We start from the raw sequence: 18,674 nt of genomic DNA on the forward strand, positions 1-18,674 counted from the left end.
CTCCCAATCTTTCTCTGGATCATCAAATGCTCTCTAGCAAACTTCAGACGGGCCTGGACATGTACTGGCTTAAGCAGGGGACACGTCTGGCACTGCAGGATTTGAGTCCCTGGCGGCGTAGTGTGTTACTGATGGTAGGCTTTGTTACTTTGGTCCCAGCTCTCTGCAGGTCATTCACTAGGTCCCCCGTGTGGTTCTGGGATTTTGCTCACGTTCTTGTGATCATTTTGACCCCACGGGGTAGATCTTGCGTGGAGCCCCAGATCGAGGGAGATATCAGTGGTCTGTATGTCTTCCATTTCCTAATAATTGCTCCCACAGTTGATTTATTCAAACCAAGCTGCTTACCTATTGCAGATTCAGTCTTCCCAGCCTGGTGCAGATCTACACATTTTGTTTCTGGTGTCCTTTGACAGCTCTTTGGTCTTGCCATAGTGGAGTTTGGAGTGTGACTGTTTGAGGTTGTGGACAGGTGTCTTTTATACTGATAACAAGTTAAACAGGTGCCATTAATACAGGTAACGAGTGGAGGACAGAGGAGCCTCTTAAAGAAGAAGTTACAGGTCTGTGAGAGCCAGAAATCTTGCTTGTTTGTAGTGACCAAATACTATTTTCCACCATAATTTGCAAATAAATTCATTAAAAATCTACAATGTGATTTTCTGGATTTTTTTTCTTCTCATTTTGTCTGTCAAAGTTGAAGTGTACCTATGATGAAAATTACAGGCTCTCTCATCTTTTTAAGTGGGAGAACTTGCACAATTGGTGGCTGACTAAATACTTTTTTCCCCACTGTATGAGCTGTGCCTTGCAATCTGGGGCGCTCAGAGCCCCAATTGTTTGGGTAACCTGTGACCAGAACTGTGGTGTTGATGATAATTGTTTGGGTGACCTTGACCGAACTGTGGTGGATGATAATTGTTTGGGTGACCTGTGACCAGACTGTGGTGTGATGATAATTGTTTGGGTGACCTGTGACCAGAGCTGTGTTGTGATGATAGTTGTGTTGGTGACCTGTGACCAGAGCTGTGGTTGATTGATAATTGTTTGGGTGACCTGTGACCAGAACTGTGGTGTGATGATAATTGTTTGGGTGACCTGTGACCAGAGCTGTGTTGTGATATATTGTTGGGTGACCTGTGACCAGAGCTGTGGTGTGATGAATAATTGTTTGGGTGACCTGTGACCAGAGCTGTGGTGTGATGATAATTGTTTGGGTGACCTGTGACCAGAGCTGTGGTGTGATGATAATTGTTTGGGTGACCTGTGACCAGAGCTGTTGTGTGATGATAATTGTTTGGGTGACCTGTGACCAGAGCTGTTGTGTGATGATAATTGTTTGGGTGACCTGTGACCAGAGCTGTGGAAGTAGATGTTCTACTCCTCGAAATCCATTGACAAAACCTCTTCTTCATCCTCATCCTCCTCCTCTTCCTCCTTCCTCTCAATGGGAACATTGTGACAGAACTGGGGTGTTGTGATAGGTGATAAAGATGCACATCTAGTACAGGGACCAATGTCAGTCCTAGTAGCTACAGGATCCGAGTCAGATAAACCTCATATGAAAATGAGCTCAGTAAAGCAGGAGGCCTCTGGGTGTTTTCCAGCCATTTAGATCGAAGTCTTCTCTGTATGTATAACCATTCCCCCTGAGGTGTGACTGAGGTTCCTATGGCTCTGACATAGGAGGGAAGGAAGTGCTCCGGGGTGAAGTTTCCCCTAGTTACAGATCTAGGATCAGCTTCCCCTCCCTCAATCCTAACCTTTACCATTAGTGGGAAAACTGCAAAACTGGGGCAACTTCACCCTACACCGGAGGGAGTCCACTGGGTCACATGACAGTACAGCGGTTCCTCTGCAGCGCCCCTTGTAGGCGGATCCCAGGTGTGTGGTTCTGTTTCATGCCACGCCCTACAGCGATGCCCAGCAGCTCTTTGAAGAGCAGGACCACATGCCAGTTGAACTTGGCAGAGCACTCCACATACCCACACTTCCAGGTCTTCTTGACCAGTACAGAGACGGCTCTGCGAGGCGTGAAGCGCTGGCGCTGCAGGTCTCTTTTACTGCCCACCACAAGGATGGGAACCTCACTGCTGCTACCCTCCCTACAGGGAGAGGGAAGACAGAAGAGGGGGGAAGGAACAGAGAGAGAGAGCACAGGGATAAAGGTGAAAAATAATTGTGTGATTAGCTAACAAACATGTGATCCAACAGCTACAAAGAAATCACAGTCACATAATCCCTATTCTCCACACATCCTGTGTATAAATACGGATTTAAAGGTGACTGCATTGATGAAGAGTCCCCTGGTCTGTGAGTAAATTCTCACCCTCCCCCTCTTCGTGACATTGTGAAGGTCAGTAGCATGACAGGGAGACAGACTGGAGACACCTTCTTCCAGAGAGGTCAATGGGTGTTTGTGTGTGAGGATTTCTGCAGTATGAGTGTTTCTGTACATGTCGGGGCTTGTGTAGTGTCTCACCCACAGCCACGTATGTGTGTGTGTGTGTGTGTTGTGTGTGTGTGTGTGTGTGTGTGTGTGGTGTGTGTGGTGTGTGTTGTGTGGTGTGTGTGTGTGTGTGTGTGTGTGTGTGTGTGGTGTGTGTGTGTGTGTGTTGTGTGTGTGTGTGTGTGTGTGTGTGTGTGTGTGTGTGTGTAATGCCACTATAAAATAATGTGATGTGTGGTTTACTATTCTCTGGACTGTGTTGGAGATGTGTGGGGGTGGATCAGAGCTTTGGGGTACTAGGGGCCTCCCTCCACATTCTGTATTGACAGAGACTAAATGTGGAGGGAAATGTTTCTCACAGCCCATTGGATTGTGAAGCTGTATGGCAGGCTGCGAGCTGGGCTAAAGCAGTGATGACTCAAGTGAGGCCGACAGTAATGCTATTGTATACAATAAACTCAGATTCCCTGAGTTGCAAATGCAATGATTCAAGAAAGGACACAGACATACACACATACATATAAAGACCCCCCTCCCCTAACACAAACAGATTCATAAAAAAGACAACGTATAAAATAAGAATACAAAGGGAAATGGACAATAGTGATGCTCAATTTGCTCAAATGCTCAATTTCACTTCAGGATTTATATATCCAAGATTAACCTGCATCTAATTGAGATGTGATGATATCTTCTGGTGGACATAATTTAACACTTCCATATAAACACAGTCCGAACTAGCTACTTGTACTGAGAGGTTTAAATTCAACTTGGTAATGAGGCTGTGGGGTGACATAAAACCAACCCCATTAATCCCAACACCAAGCAGGCATCTGCTACCCTCTCAAATACCCATCCAGGCCTGAAGGTCTCTGGAGCAGCGGTTTAGAAGAGTATGTGTGTGTTTGTATGAGCTGTCGGAGTCTTCATTACATCAAAGGAAGGCAGCTATGGTCTTTTGGGCAGAAAGAAAACACAGCCAGATAACTGACAGGGCAGGGATTCTGGGTGAGGGAGAATGTTTGCGGGTGTGAGAGAGTGCAGTATGTGTGTGTGTGTTTGTTTTGAAGTGGGTTGAGTAAGCAGCAGAAGAAAGACAGGGGCAATTCCTCCCAGGCATCTTCCCATCCTTCTAGCCCACACAAATCCCAATAACCTGCACCTGGATGTCCCCTACTCCATTATTCAGATTTATTCACCAGGAAACTCATCCATCCATCCTCCCTACCTCACCATGTCCCTATGTCAATCAACCAGACAGTCAGTCAGCCAGTCAGTCATCCAGTCAGTCAGACAGACAGTCAGTCAGACAGTCACCCAGCCAATCAGCGATACAGCCAGTCAGCCAGCTAGCCAGTCAGACTATCGAGGACAGATCAGGACAGCCTGGCAGGTCATCTAGCTTTTCACACCTGCAGCTCAGGAGGAGCAAAGACTAGTACATGTGAAAGGGATGGTGCACTGCAGTTTAAAGGCAGGTCACGTCACAGAGCTGCAAAGATGTGAATCTCTTTAGAGCTCAACAAATGAGGGCCATTCATTCCCCTATGAATGTGCAAATGAATGCAGGTGCAGGGGCCTGCAGTCGGAATGACAGATGTCTTTTGTCCTTTTTCTCTTTTACATGCAGTACATGACTGCTGGTCTTCTGTGGCCGTTTATGGGTCTCTCCACAGGTGTTTTACCTAATTGGTCCATATTTGTCAATGTGTTGTGGTTTTCCCTTACCTGTGCTCCATGATCTGCTGGCGGATCATCTTGACGTACTCAAAGCTCTCCACACAGCAGATGTCATAGACCAGGATGTAAGCGTTGGCATTACGCACCCCTCTGCAGCGTAGGTCCAGCCACTCCTGACAGAGAGAAAGAGGGAGACAGACAGACATCACTCACCCACTACAGACACACAAAGATCCAAAAATAGGAAGGATATCGAAGACATATTGTTTCACTTGTCAAGTGAAACATAATTTTAAATGATTTATATTTCAAGACCAAAATAACATCTTCAAATGACATGTATTCTGCTCCTATATCTCCCATAAAACAGTGACGCTTGTGAGGACAGGAGTTCTTTTAGCAGGTTTCTGAAACAGAGGTAGCCACAGATCACATCCAATTATTCAAAAGCTGTCAGGAAGTTTTGTCCTCTTCATTTGAGTTGAAATTGAAATAGCGTAGAGTCAAATAGATTTTTAAGACAACTTTGAGTCAGTCAGATTGATAGCCCAGGTGTAATTTTAATGTTAATTGAACCTTTATTTAACTAGGAAAGTCAGTTAAGAACGAATTCGTTGTCTGACTCTACCTGGCTTGTGCATAATGCAGGCCCAGTACAGTTCTCTGGGCTACACATGGCTGATGTCAGAAACAGAGAAACAGAGCACTGGCAGAGGACCAGTCTCCTGTCAAGCGTAACACTTGGAACACATCAGTCCCACAGCGCTACACTGTTCAGCCCTGCTGTACGCAATGACGAGAGGGCAAACAGCAGCCTAAGATGAATAGTAATGATTTGCTAACAATAATTAAAACACACAGCACAATGGGAGTGATTTGCTTCAGCCATTAAGGTAATTGCTTCAGCCATGACACAGTGACCCAATCTCTTCCCTCTTACTCTCTCTGTTTCTCTCTCTCACACACAAACACACACACACACTTTCTCTCGCTCACTCTCTCTCTCACTCTCTATGTCGTCAGCTCTACCTACGTGAGCTGAATCTATAACCAGTTCTGTTAGCTGGGGGAGGGAGAAAAAAAGAAGAGGGTGATTGGAGAGAGAGGGATGGAAGGAGAAAGCAGAGAGAGAGAGAAGCGGAGAGATTAAAGAGCAGCAGGTGGATGGACAGGAAGGAAGTGGGAGGGAAGGGTAGAGCGATGGAAGGATCAACAGGGTGTGAACATAAGCCCTGGCCTGAGCCCCACCAGGCTGACAGGCAGTGGGTGGAGGAGTGGGCGACGTGGCAGAGGGCACAAGCATTCCCCTTCACTCACCTCCACCACTAGCTTTCTGAACAGACAGTGAGAAATCAATACGGCAAGGAGAGCTGAATGTCATTGCAGTAATAAGAATCAACAGGATAACACTGGAGGAGTACTCTAAATGCATCCTGTTTATTCTGTAGATAAGTCTAAACAGGGAGTTTGTCAATAAGTCATTCCGGTGGGGAATCAGATGTAAACCGAAGAGACGAGAGTGAGAGAGACAGAGCGTGTGTGTGTATGTGTGTGTGTGTGAGAGAGAGAGAAAGAAACAGAGAGAGTGGGAGGGAGGAGATTGGGTCACTGTGTCATGGCTGAAGCAATTACCTTAATGGCTGAAGCAAATCACTCCCATTGTGCTGTGTGTTTTAATTATTGTTAGCAAATCATTACTATTCATCTTAGGCTGCTGTTTGCCCTCTCGTCATTGCGTACAGCAGGGCTGAACAGTGTAGCGCCGTGGGTCTTATGTGTTCCAAGTGTTACGCTTGACAGGAGACTGGTCCTCTGCCAGTGCTCTGTTTCTCTATTTCTGACCTCAGCCATGTGTAGCCCAGAGAACTGTACTGGGCCTGCATTATGCACAAGCCAGGTAGAGTCAGACAACATGTTTTATGGCTTCAGTCTGGTTTACTGCAGGCTATCTGACTGACTCAAAGTTGTCTTAAAGACCTCCACTACCGTTCAAAAGTTTGGGATCACTTAGAAATGTCCTTGTTTTCCATGAAAACATACATGAAATGAGTTGCAAAATGAATAGGAAATATAGTTAAGACGTTGAAAAGGTTATAAATAAGGATTTTTGATTTAAAGAATAATTGTGTCCTTCAAACTTTGCTTCCTTCAAAGAATCCTCCATTGTAGCAATTACAGCCTTGCAGACCTTTGTAATTCTAGTTGTCATTTTGTTGAGGTAATCTGAAGAGATTTCATCCCATGCTTCCTGAAGCACCTCCCACAAGTTGGATTGGCTTGATGGCCACTTCATACATATCATACGGTCAAGCTGCTCCCACAACAGCTCAATAAGGTTGAGATCCATTGAGAGTGCTGGCCACTCCTCTGTCCAGTGTCTGTGTTCTTTTGCCCATCTTAATCTTTTCTTTTTATTGGGCAGTCTGAGATATGGCTTTTTCTTTGCAACTCTGCCTAGAAGGCCAGCATCCCGGAGTCACCTCTTCACTGTTGACGTTGAGACTGATGTTTTGCGAATACTACTTAATGAAGCTGCCAATTGAGGACTTGTGAGGCGTCTGTTTCTCAAACTAGATACCGAGAGAGAGAAGCGGAGAGATTAAAGAGCAGCAGGTGGATGGACAGGAAGGAAGTGGGAGGGAAGGGTAGAGCGATGGAAGGATCAACAGGGTGTGAACATAAGCCCTGGCCTGAGCCCCACCAGGCTGACAGGCAGTGGGTGGAGGAGTGGGCGACGTGGCAGAGGGCACAAGCATTCCCCTTCACTCATCTCCACCACTAGCTTTCTGAACAGAGGGAGAAATCAATATGGCAAGAAGAGCTGAATGTCATTGCAGTAATGAGAATCAACAGGATAACACTGGAGGAGTAATCTAAATGTATTTCTTCTGTAGATAAGTCTAAACAGGGAGCTTGTTAATAAGTCATTTTGGTCGGGAATCGGATGCAGTAATGGGGCAGAATCTGAGAGCAGATAGGGATCAATGTGAGCTGTAATGATGACAATGGTAACATATCCATGTCGACGAGGAATAATAGCCTTTATTTAATTTGGAGGGATTTTCGGCACCACTGCGTTTGTGTGTGTGAGAGAGAGGGAGGGAGGGAGAGTCTCACACATTCAGTAGGTCTGAAACATAATGAGGGCGATCAGCCATGGAGGCAAGCAATGTGGCACCGAGATCATTACACACAAAGGTGGGAGAGAGTGAGAGAATGAGGAGGAAGAGAAGGGAGGACAAAAAAGACATAATGGTCGACAGTGAAAATAATGTACATAGGGAGTTTCAGTTCTATACATTTTTGCTGTCATTGCCTTTTCTCCCTGCGGGTTTATTCAATAGTTTTCCAGGAGAAATGAGGGGGGGTGGTGACCATAGATGACAGATCATCAGCATTCCTCTACCATCTCTCCTCTTTCTGCCTCAGTTTTTTCTGAGAGATTATTATCTCTCTTCACTGTTTAAGCAGTACACATGATCACATCCCTCACTATCTACAGTAGGTGTGTTAAATGCACCCCCATCTCTCTGTGGGCTAAAAATAGAGGTTGCATCCTCGGCTCATATCTCTTTGTCATCCAAGTACTATTTTTTATGTGGAGGTGGAGCTCTGTACACAGAAACGATTGCAACACTGCGGCTTGTAAACTCACTATTCCACCTTCTCACACCTGTAGGACCGAGAAGAGAACAACAGAGAAAGAGAGAAAAGAGGACGTGGAAAGGAGCTATATAAAGTAAACAAACATGGAAACTGTGCGTTCGCGTGTGTGTGTGTGCGTGTGAGCGCGCACAGGTGTGTGTTTATGTGTTCTCCAGTTGGCTCTTTGAAAACTATTAAAACTCACAGCTTAGCCTGCTCCCTTCAAGTGCCAAACAGAGCAGGTTTCCCTGACAACCCAGGTCCTTGGTCACTTTTTTACCAGGATGTGAGGGAGCTGGCATCCCACTGCTCCCAAAGACAGTAATGGTGTCCAATCACAGCTCATCCAGAGAGAAGAGAGCATGGTCATGAAGGGTTATACCTGAAGACATACCTCAGACACTATTCTGTCCCTTTGGGATTGAGCTTCTCATAACTTATTGAGGTACTGTTCACAAGGGAGACAGACCCACATTACACATGTGAGTGTTTGCGGGGTTTATTAGGGTTTAAGATGGCATTGATCTGTTGTCTCCTCCAGCTGCCGGACTCTGATGATAGCACCAGCCTTTTAATACACACACATCTCCACCTGCTCTGCCAGTCTGTGTGACAGAGCCTATCTGCAGAGGCTGACAAAGGGCCAAGAGAGCGTATCCAGAAGACAACATTTCTGATTCATCTGATGTAATGAACAGTAAAATAGATACATTGTATTCTATATACACTCAGTTGGCAGTTTATTAGGTACACACATCTAGTACCGGGTCGGATAAGGCAATGTATTTCCACTCCTCAATTGTCCAGTATTGGTGATCGAGTTCCCACTGGAGCCGCTTCTTCTTGTTTTTAGCTGATAGGAGTTGAACCCGGGGGGTCATCTGCTGCAATAGCCCATCCGTGACAAGGATGGGTTGTGCATTTTGTAGAGGCCGTTCTGCACACCACTGTTGTGCTCTGCCGTTATTTGCCATTCCGGGTTGCCATTTGATTAGCTGTTCAGGAGTCTTATGGCTTGGGGGTAGAAGCTGTTAAGATGCCTTTTGGACCTAGACTTGGTGCTCCGATACCCGCTTGCCACGCAGTAGCAGAGAGAACAGTCTATGGCTAGGGTGGCTGGAGTCTTTTGTTTGTCACACCATTCTCTGTAAACCCTAGAAACTGTCGTGTGTGAAAATCCCAGGAGGCTGGACGTTTCTGAGATACTGGAACCGACGCGCCTGGCAAAGACGATCATAACACACTCAAAGTTGCGAACAGTAATTGAATGCCTCGATGCCTGTCTGCCTGCTTTATATAGCATATAGCAAACGCACTGTTTATATGAGCGAACGGGGTGGTGTATCTAATAAAATTAGTATACATTATCATAGTAGGAGAGAGAGAAGCAAATGGAAACGGAGAGAGAGACACGAGAGAGAGACGAGAGACAGACGAGAGAGAGACGAGAGAGAGACGAGAGAGTGATAGAGCGAGAGAGCATTATGTGTGGAAGTCATGGTGATATGATACAATATCAGAAGATGAATAAATCTGAATGGGATCCACTGTAAGGCTTAAGTCCATCTGTCATCACATCCTATCGATAAACTGTGACAGATGCTCTGGGAATGCAAACAGCAACAAATTAAAACAGACAGCAGCCCCGCCAGAACAGAAATGATTGTTACCATCCCCAAAGTTAAATAATGAAGTGGCGTCTGCCCTGCCTGCCTAAAGAGACCTAAACAAGTAAACATCCGAGTCTAAATGATGGAACAGAGCCAAAGTACAAGTACTACGTCCTTTATTGCATGCACTTACCTAACAGAAACCTGGGCCCCTTCCATAAACATGGAGACATACTGACGCACATCACTTTATTCACCATCTTCCTCCCCAGGTACCATGTGAGGGAAGAGGAACCGCATTTAGTGAATCTGGATTTCTATGGTGGCCATTAGACTTTCTAACCTATCTAATAGGCTGCAGCAGCTCCACTCCCATTTCTATTAGTCTCTCTATTCCCTCAAGGCCTTCAGCAGGGCACTGTGCTTTAATCCAATCAGCTCCAAATAAAATGAGAGTAAATCTCAAATCGGGTCCCTGGGTCCGTTCTTGTTCCAGAGCGCTCTGTCCTGTGATGTTGGTCCAGACAGCCTCCCCTCTGCAGACCACCATGGGCCTCCTGGCTCATTAAATATGGAAGTAAAAGAGGAGAGCGCTCGCTCGGAGTGGAGAGCGGGAAAGCCTCACCACCTGGCTGGGCTACAGAACTCACCAGGCTGGGCTACAGAACAGAACACAGAGGACAAGAGTAAGAGATGCCTAGGCTTCTGCTCTCAGAGCCATTCCTGAGGAAATGAACAATGACAAATCTGCCTGATAGCAGTGTTCTTGTTGCACTCAACTAATGATTCCCTGGTCCTGTTTGGCTCAGTTGGTAGAGCATGGTGCTTGCAACGCAAGGGTTGTGGGTTCAATTCCCACGGGTGGATCAGTATGAAAAATATGAAAAATGTATGCACTCGCTACTCTAAGTTGCTCTGGAAAAGAGCATCTGCTAAATGATTAAAATGTACCTAAGTACTGGTAGAGATGTCTGTGTTGGTTAGATACTGTATACCGATGTCTTAAACTGCTGTCTGAAGAGGTTGAGGCTGTTATGTACATATTCCTACCATTCAACCAAGGCCAGAAATTCTCCATTTAAGTATTCAACTGTTGAAAGACATAACTAATCTATATGCAGACATAATGAATCATGGTGCTGTAACGTGTGAAAGGAAAGCAACAATGCTCATGCAGCATTATATATGTAGGAGTCAGAGAACAGATGTGCAATTTACACATTTTTATGTGACGAGGCGCCTGGGGATGTACTGTACACAGACACACACCCACACCTTGCAGAATCTATAATGTGATCCATCCTGTCTTCTCCCTGCTGTTTGCACCTGCCAGACTGCTCTAATGATGGCTAAGAGGCATTTAGCTGAAGAAAGAGCAAAGCAAATCAGATTGATTTTGTTGAGGTGCTCCGCTCCACAGATTGGAGACAATGAAGCACACTGCAGACCTTTTAACACATACTAAGAGACAGTTGTCATATTCTCCTCTTTTCTTTCTCTCTCCTGTAAATGGCTAGAATCCTGAATTCTCCCCTGCATTCCTGCTGGCTCTGTCTGGAGGTGATCTCAATTTCTCAGTGGCACCACACCTGTCCAAAAAAGACAGTTCTTGCAATGGAGCCGAAAGGCTGCAACGCGTTCCCTCAGCCAATGACAAAAGCCTGGCAACTATCAGTAAGATCTGTGTTTCACGCCAGTCCCAGCCAGCTCTCCCAGCCAGCTCCGTAGTAACCTTGGAGAACCCCATCTGGGGCCCCAGCAGCCAGGTCCAGGGAGGGAACAACAGACAGGCTTCCTGTGGACCAGTGAGGAGGTCAAGATTGGTGTGTGAGGGTGTCGTTAAACATTCAGAAACACCCTTAAGCATGAATACAAGCATGTATGCACACACACACTAATATATGCATGTGTGTCTGTCACTCATTTAAGGTGAGGACAAGGAGATACAGAGAGAGCAGGAGACTGGTGCAAGTGCTGTCTGAAAGCAGAACAGCTTTGAGAAAATAGATTGAATTGATCAAACCACTGGCTGTCAGTGGAAAAGGCTGCAACTACTGTATGGTGTTTCATCTGACATTAGCTGCTCTTGCCAGGGCATATCTATGGAGCTAGAGCTTACTGTAGGTCACTAAGAGAATCTCCATTTTGGTTTTTACTCATTTAATGCATTGGTCATTATGTTGGAGCATGCTGTATTTTTAGCAGCAGTAAGTTCAACCATTTGCCATCGATTCAGAGTTTATGATTCAATGTGGAATTGTAGCACTTACTGCCACTCCAAACACTTGAATGCTACTTGATGGGCTGTGAATCTGTGTGCCAGCTCTACAAAGTCAAAGCACATGTGCTTCCAGTTCCCTCCTCTGATAAGAGCACACATCACTCCCCTCAGCCAGGCAGACAGTCTCCATCACCCCAGCCAGGTTCAGGTGCCCTGAGGCTGGGCAGCTGAGTGTCCTCTGGTAGTGGGTCTAGGAGCAAATAGCCAATAATGACTTACTTATGGAGTCACAGAGGCAGAACATATGGATCAATTCAACATGACATAAACATCCCTCCTTTTGCCTGAGGGTGGCAATATAATGCAGTGAGGAGCCCAGAGAGAGAAAGAGAGAGTGTGTGTGCTTACGTGCGTGTGTTTTAAACACCAAATACATAAAGTAGCCTATAGCCAAGGCTTACCACTGAAGTAATACATCAGGTCTCCATAGCAACTACTGCTCTAAGGGGCATCTGATTAAGAAAAAATGCAACGGATGTCTTTTGAAGAAGCGCACGATGGTAATTTTCCAGGGCTCTAACTATTAGCGAGAGGCCAAATAGGTACTGATAACCTAAAGGTAAGTTAAAGACAATGAGGCAAACACTTCATACATCTCGAAATGATCAAATTAAAGCCTAGGATATATTTTGAGCCCAATAAGAGAATGCTAGTATCTTTCCTATAAGTGAAAAACCCAAATAGAAAGTCACTTTCTATCTTACCTGGCTCGAGCTTGAGGGGAATGACGAAATTGGCGGGACATCCAAAATCTTCAGGTCGTACATGTTACCGTTCAAAATGACAGAGGGTCTGTACACATACCTGGTTCGGGTTGGAGTGTAAACCTCTGAGAAGTCATTATAAATAAATTGACGGATTATGGAAGTTTTCCCGACTCCGGGAGCTCCGATAACAGCGATACTTAGCGTCTCCACCATTCCTGGAACATCAGCACCATGGACAGCGACCAAACCAATTTGCAACTCAACAAAGATTATCCTAGCAGCGGTCTTGTATCCAGGAAATATTGCTGCTGCTGCTGCTGTTCCGACACAGATCAAAGCCAACAGTTATTTTACGTTGAAGTAAACACTTTTTGCTTGCTGTGGCCCAAAAATGTAGATTTTGCTAAACCTTATAATTAGGTAAAGAAAGGTCGAAACAGTCATCCGTCGTCAATGTTTTTAAATGAATTGATGGTTATGTTTGCTGTTATCCAATCTCTCTCACATCGAAACACAAATAACGCCACTTGAGCTTATTTCGTTTAATAGTCCTAAGAAAAATCAATAACTCCAAGATTCAATACCGGGGAGGGGGTTTTCGCAACGTCTCCGCATTCCATAGGGAGAAACTGTATGCTAATCTTCTGGGGAACAACCCCCCGCGCCCTTGTCCCCTAGGAGGGAGCGCAAAGTCCGTCCTCGGAATTTCCACAGGGACATAATCTCACTCACTGTTTGAATTATCTCAACATTAACGAGCCCATTATTGCTTTTCTTACGGATCTTCAAGCTGTACAGTTATTCTATCCGCACCTCTTACTCGTCTCCAGCCGATGCACCAATACGACTGACTCCTTGCGCTCACCAAAGCCTTGGAGAGGCATGCTAACTCAGCAGCCCCGTATCTACAGATAGATGTCCACGTGCTCCAGAATGAGCATAATCTGCTCTTCACGATGTAAGAAGTCACAGCTGATCATTTAGATGAAACGATCCAAAAACAGAGACAAGCGACCAACTGCTGCATAGGCATCAAATGAATGTATCTCCCCTGTTCACTGGTGTGTCTGTCGGTATGGTGCGTGTTCCTTGTGTGTGTGTGTGTGCGTACGTGCGTGATTGGATGTGTATGCTTTTGTCATCTTTTAACGTTTATTTATGTGCGTGTTAATCATGACAGTCGTGCCCAGGTTTTGTGTAATGAGCTACTATTTAGAGGTCAAATGCCTGAAATGGAAACACGAATGATGTAGCCTATCACACAAAATGCACATTGATGTATCGACCAAATTAATATTTCATTTTTTCCTCCTGGACACAGAATCCTCAAAGGAGGCTCCCATGGAGACAGAATGCTGCATTTACACTTCCTTAAAGCGCAAGGCTGACTGACGCACAACTGATTGGGTTCCTAAAGCTAAGCGATTGATGAAGGATGGCTCCCTATCAATAGCAATACCTTGAGTGGCAATTAAGGTGTCACATATGATTAATTATACTACAAAGCCTGTGTAGATACTTGCTCATAAAACAATGGTCATACAATGAATACTTCTCCTGCTTTTTCCTATTCAATTGCGACATCTAGACTACCTGTCTCAAGAGCTCTGTGTGTACTCATTAGCTATAGTCAAGCAATAATTACATATTTAGCCTACAATAAAATCCTGCGTCATCACCATTTGTTTGTCTGTATGATTTCACCAAAACGAGAGGGGAGAGTGACGACAACCTGCTGCCATTCCAGTGATGGATGCAGTCAGAGTGAGAGACTGACTAAATGGGTGATATGAGCGCAGTGTGCTCTTGTCGCATTGACCAATTTTAACTCACCCTCACCTCACTGTTAAAAGCAAACCTTTTAAAAATATATTTTGAGAGGTCGGTTGCAATCCAAACAATATAGTGAGGTTAATGTAAAGCCCCAATTATGTCAAGGTCATGCAATCAAATCAGTCAAGGTATGTCGATCAACTACACGGATTGGAATGCCGAAACAGTTCCTCACAATTACCATTAGACTATGAATGTGTCCAACAATCTGTGCAATCAATAGAAATTCATGCTGCAACACGTCTTTTAAAGTTCATTTGCATCAATGTTTTTATTATTCTGGAACTTTCTTGGATTCGCAGAAGTCCTACCTGGTGATAGGTGTAACAGAATATTAACTTTCCTTCAAAGCGTTCAAGGCACTCGTTATAAATAACGCAGTTCTCGATATGAGTTGTTAGCACCCCCTGTTGGTTAAGGTTCATCCACCCTTCTGGCCATCAGTGTTCCCAAGGGGTGAGCTGGGCTTCCTTTTGGATCCTGAGCAGAAACAATTATATTTTTAGGTCACAAGAACACCATCAAAGCATTAGTTACGTCAAAGTAAAAAATAATAGGGACCACTGTTTCACATGTCCTCATTCATTGACACTGAGTGGTGTGTGGATGACAGCCATAGAGAAGATTGCTTGTTACTACCAAAATCATCTAGAGCCTCTATTCAGTACTTTGAGCTAAAAACCAATTGAAATATATAGGCAATGTTCCCGCGTTAGAGGAGACTGCATTCACGTTAAATGCTGCATATGTCTGCTAGATCGCATAATACCTTTACATTTCTATCACGCAATCTGTAACACTTCAGCAATACAGACTGAATAGAGCCCTAGGTCTGGCACCACTCCACTGAGGGCATACCTCATACTGATGACAACAGAACCACAATATTAGACAATAACCTGATAACATTGCAGTTTAGTGAACACACAAAGCAGCTTTAAGGGCGTTTCTATTCCATTATAAAAAAAATAGGAATGAGGCACTCGACAGCATTGAGTGTTATTTTTAGGCACTGAACTGCAACAATGTGTGTTTTATAAACCTTAAACGCACACACACAGTGAGGATGAAGTCATTATCAGTGATCTAGTCCTCAGCAAGCTACACACGGTGTGGTGATAATGAAACAGTGATCAGCGCTGACTCCAGATCAGCTCATAATTACCACTCCAGCTGCGCTACTCTGATAACCAGTGGTGTAGTGCTGTTTTTGTAGGTAACGGAGCGCAATTTATTTTTAAATTAACATCCTCAATCAAAAAGTTGTACCAACAGATGTTACCCTCAGACACCAAGCTAAGCACACTTCATTTCAAAATAGGCCATCATCACTGTCAATTGTGAATGAGGTAGTTTGGAACTCGGTAGTGAGTGTTGCAACCGAGGACAGATGATTTTTACGTGCTTCACGCTTCAGCACTCGGCGCTTATGTTCTGTGCTTGTGTGGCCTACCACTTCGCGGCTGAGCCAACGTTGCTCCTAGACGAACTAACTTGTTGAAAAGGTTGCACCCTATGACTGTGCCACGTTGAAAGTCACTGAGTTCTTCAGTAAGGCCATTCTACAGCCAATGTTTGTCTATGGAGATTGCATGGCTGTGTGCTGGATTTTATACACCTGTTAGCAGTTGCGATTTTAGCATGTAAATCTCAGTGGGGCAAAAAATAATAATAATATGTAGATACATGCCAGCAAAGCCACTACACAACAACACTAAACAATACAATAATTGGACAATAACGGTGACAAAGTCACTTTGTCCACAAACTGTTAGGGCCTACATAAAGCTGTCCCAACACAGCAGTCCCAACACCTTACCACTGTTACACCTGGCTATCAGATGAGCCTTGTCTGGCAGCGAAACAGTTAAATCTGCCTCATTTACTGCCTTTTAAACAAACATGGCTGATGGCTGACTTGCTTAAACAAATGTGGTTTCTACTGACAATTGAGATGTACACACTATGGCATAAGATAAGAGGCAATCTGTAATTTCGAGCTAGGATGGACGTAGTCAATATAACTATTTGTTCAGCACTTTTGAAATTTACAGCGACAGAACATGGCCATTCTTACTGTATTCTCCCTGTACACCAAGTCAGAACTGTAGGATAAATAAAGGGGAGATATAAACAGACAATGAAAGCGCTTACAATATTTGATGACATTACTCTAAAACAGGCTATAGGCTACAAGTGCACCACCAAGTCAGAACAGTTCGCTGAATTATGAGGGGAAAAGGGACCAAATTATTAGGGTGAGGCACGTGGGCTAGTAACAGCTTACTACACAACATACACTTAATATTACTTTCTTAGCTACAGTATACATATCTCCCTGGCATATTACATAATTTATGCAGCAGCATACAATACATTTTTGACTCATCTTACGGATTGCCTCTTATCCACACGTCATCCCCTTATGCCATAGTTTGTACATCTCAATTGTCAGTAGAAACCACATTTGTTTAAGCAAGACAGCCATGTTTGTTTAAAAGGCAGTAAATGAGGCAGATTTAACTGTTTCGCTGCCAGACAAGGCTCTGCTCATAGCCAGGTATAACAGCGGTAAGGTGTTGGGACAGCTTTATGTAGGCCCAACAGTTTGTGGGCACCGTTTGTCACCGTTATAGTCCAATTAATGTATGGCTTAGTGTTGTTTTGTGTAGTGGCTTTGCTGGCATGCATCTAAAAAAATTGGTGGAGTTTGCCCCACCAAGACTGACATGCTAAAATCGCCACTGGAAAGGAGAACAGCACCCGGTTTGTTTGTGTAGCATCTGAATGCAAGAGCAAATTGTTTTTGCATCGTAGAGGACCAAAATTGTTTTAGGTTGTGGCACTCAAGTGTGTGACTCATTGCGGAAATAGGCACTAGGAAAGAGACTTCGATGTCGCTCAGCAATTTTATCTCTATTGCATGTTTCCATTTCCTGCAGGTACCCATTCTCCTGCATGTCCTCTCCCTTGCATGTTTTCCCTTTCTTATCCAAGACATCCTGCATGCCAGCCTCCCTTTATGTTTCATTCATGACTCTAATGGCCTTGGGGATGTAAAGGACTTGTTAATTGTAAGGACTGTAAAATAATGTTGTCCTTTTGGAATTTTTCACATTCTGGACTCTTTGTCATAGACTATATGCTAGTTGAATGTAGAAATTGCAGTTGTAAAAGCTAATAATTGTTATATGCCTTACTTGTTTCACATTTTGTAATTGTAGTTGGATAAGGATAAAAGTAGCCCTGAAATGAATATTGTATAATGTTATGGTTATGATAGAGATTTAAAATGGGTCTTCATTTTCAGGTTTGAATGAGACAATGTATTCCCCTATGATTATTCTTTCAATAAAGTTGTTTTATTATTATATCACTTTTTTTGTCTTTCCTTATATGTAATACTGAATGCTATTTGTAATTTGTTTTGGTGCAGATACGTGTTTGATCACCGAACATCCCATAGAATGAGAAAATTCCATCGGTCACTAAAATGTCGGTAACCAATTCACAGTAAAAGGTACTAATATTCTGATTTCAGATGATCAATCCTTACAAAATAAGGAAGAGTCAATATGCTCCAAGCTTTTCTCTGTCATTCTTTAGAAAGTTTTGTTTGGGAGAAAAGCATTGATTTTTATATAAGACACATTTTCACATGTGTTTTTCTTGACTGATTACAATTTGATTGATGTGGTGCTATTGTATGTCATATTATTTGAAAGAGAAGTTTTTCAGCTTTTAAAATATGTATCATGTTTTCATATAAGGTTTAACACCAGCAAATTATTCTAATTTATGCACAGAGGTCATGATTCAGTAAAAAATGTAAAGTTCCCACCAGGCAGGAAAGGGTTATTAATGACAGTTATGACAGGGTTATTTGTCATTATGAAGCATGTAACATTGAACTTAAACCCTGCACGAATCATGGATCTTGGAGGTCTGGGAAAATGCACTGTAAGTGTAACTATGCCTACATAACATTTTGCCTTGAAAACAGTTATCATGGGGAGACAAATCCACAATAACGTATGCCTATGCCATTGCAAAATCTAATGCTTCTAACCGAACGTTAAAACCTCTAACCGAAAGAGTCACCTTATAGTCAGTCCTACTGTCATTCAAGTATAGCCAGCCTACTGGTTGGATAGATTGGATGTGTATTGGTGTCTTGCTTTAGGGTAGTTGTCTACTGATATTGTCGACCATCATCATCTGATCCATGAAAGCAAAGAAATTACCCCKAAAAAAAGCCAAATAGTAGTCTACTTCTTCTGGCCTACAATGGCACAGAGAACACCAGTACCTGTGCGCACCTGAAAAACAACGCAATGAGCGCTCTAAACAAATGATTGACTAAAGTAAACAATGATAAATCAACGAATAAATCAAATTAATTTGGAATGAAGGCTATTTAAAAAAAAATCTGGGACAAATTGCAAACAAATGAGCACGTACAAAGGAAA

General features: G+C 43.8%; 1 protein-coding gene across 1 annotated transcript; it reads right to left on the minus strand.

Annotated features, from left to right (window-relative positions):
* Nucleotides 1-1,203: 1,203 nt before the first annotated feature.
* rasl10a (RAS-like, family 10, member A) lies at nucleotides 1,204-13,403 on the minus strand. Its single transcript, XM_023979078.2, has 3 exons — nucleotides 12,370-13,403; nucleotides 4,178-4,302; nucleotides 1,204-2,105 (listed from the first exon to the last, which is right to left on the minus strand). The coding sequence occupies exons 1-3, from the start codon at nucleotides 12,583-12,585 to the stop codon at nucleotides 1,832-1,834; spliced, it is 615 nt and encodes a 204-aa protein (XP_023834846.1). The 5' UTR covers nucleotides 12,586-13,403; the 3' UTR covers nucleotides 1,204-1,831.
* Nucleotides 13,404-18,674: the final 5,271 nt, after the last annotated feature.

Source organism: Salvelinus sp. IW2-2015, linkage group LG33 (genome assembly GCF_002910315.2).
Source record: "Salvelinus sp. IW2-2015 linkage group LG33, ASM291031v2, whole genome shotgun sequence".
Lineage (NCBI taxonomy): Eukaryota > Metazoa > Chordata > Actinopteri > Salmoniformes > Salmonidae > Salvelinus > Salvelinus sp. IW2-2015.